Raw genomic sequence first — 310 nt, forward strand, 5'->3', positions numbered from 1 at the left:
AAGAGGAGTTACTAAGTTAAAAGTTTCTGAAAAAAATTAAACGGAGTTATGAAGCATTCACAAAAGGATACCATATCATGATGACCCCTGTGACCCAGGTGGCCAAAGATGACCTTCATGCGCCGGTCGGCCATGATGAGGTCAACCTTCTCCTTGACCTCTCAGACACCTGCAAAATGTTAAAATCATTAAAAAAATGTTTTAAGCCTGTCCTCAGAATATGATCTGGAACAATTTACATATCAAGACCACAAATTATTGAAAAAAAAACTTTCATTATCAGACACTCGTAAAGGAACAGTTAAATCAT

The 310-nt window shown here is 36.8% G+C and overlaps 1 protein-coding gene across 4 annotated transcripts in view; it reads right to left on the minus strand.

Annotated features, from left to right (window-relative positions):
- The window catches only part of LOC119593051 (phytanoyl-CoA dioxygenase, peroxisomal-like), an 85323-nt gene that overhangs the window by 8374 nt on the left and 76639 nt on the right, over positions 1–310 (minus strand). For 3 of the 4 annotated variants that reach the window (XM_037941953.1, XM_037941951.1, XM_037941952.1), the window contains exon 2: positions 72–169. The exons of the other annotated variant lie outside the window; for it this stretch is intronic. In XM_037941953.1, the coding sequence (XP_037797881.1) occupies positions 72–134 (63 nt within the window). In that variant the 5' untranslated portion in view covers positions 135–169. The remainder of the gene's footprint in view (positions 1–71; positions 170–310) is intronic. 4 annotated transcript variants of the gene reach the window in all.

This window comes from Penaeus monodon, chromosome 31 (genome assembly GCF_015228065.2).
Source record: "Penaeus monodon isolate SGIC_2016 chromosome 31, NSTDA_Pmon_1, whole genome shotgun sequence".
Classification (NCBI taxonomy): domain Eukaryota; kingdom Metazoa; phylum Arthropoda; class Malacostraca; order Decapoda; family Penaeidae; genus Penaeus; species Penaeus monodon.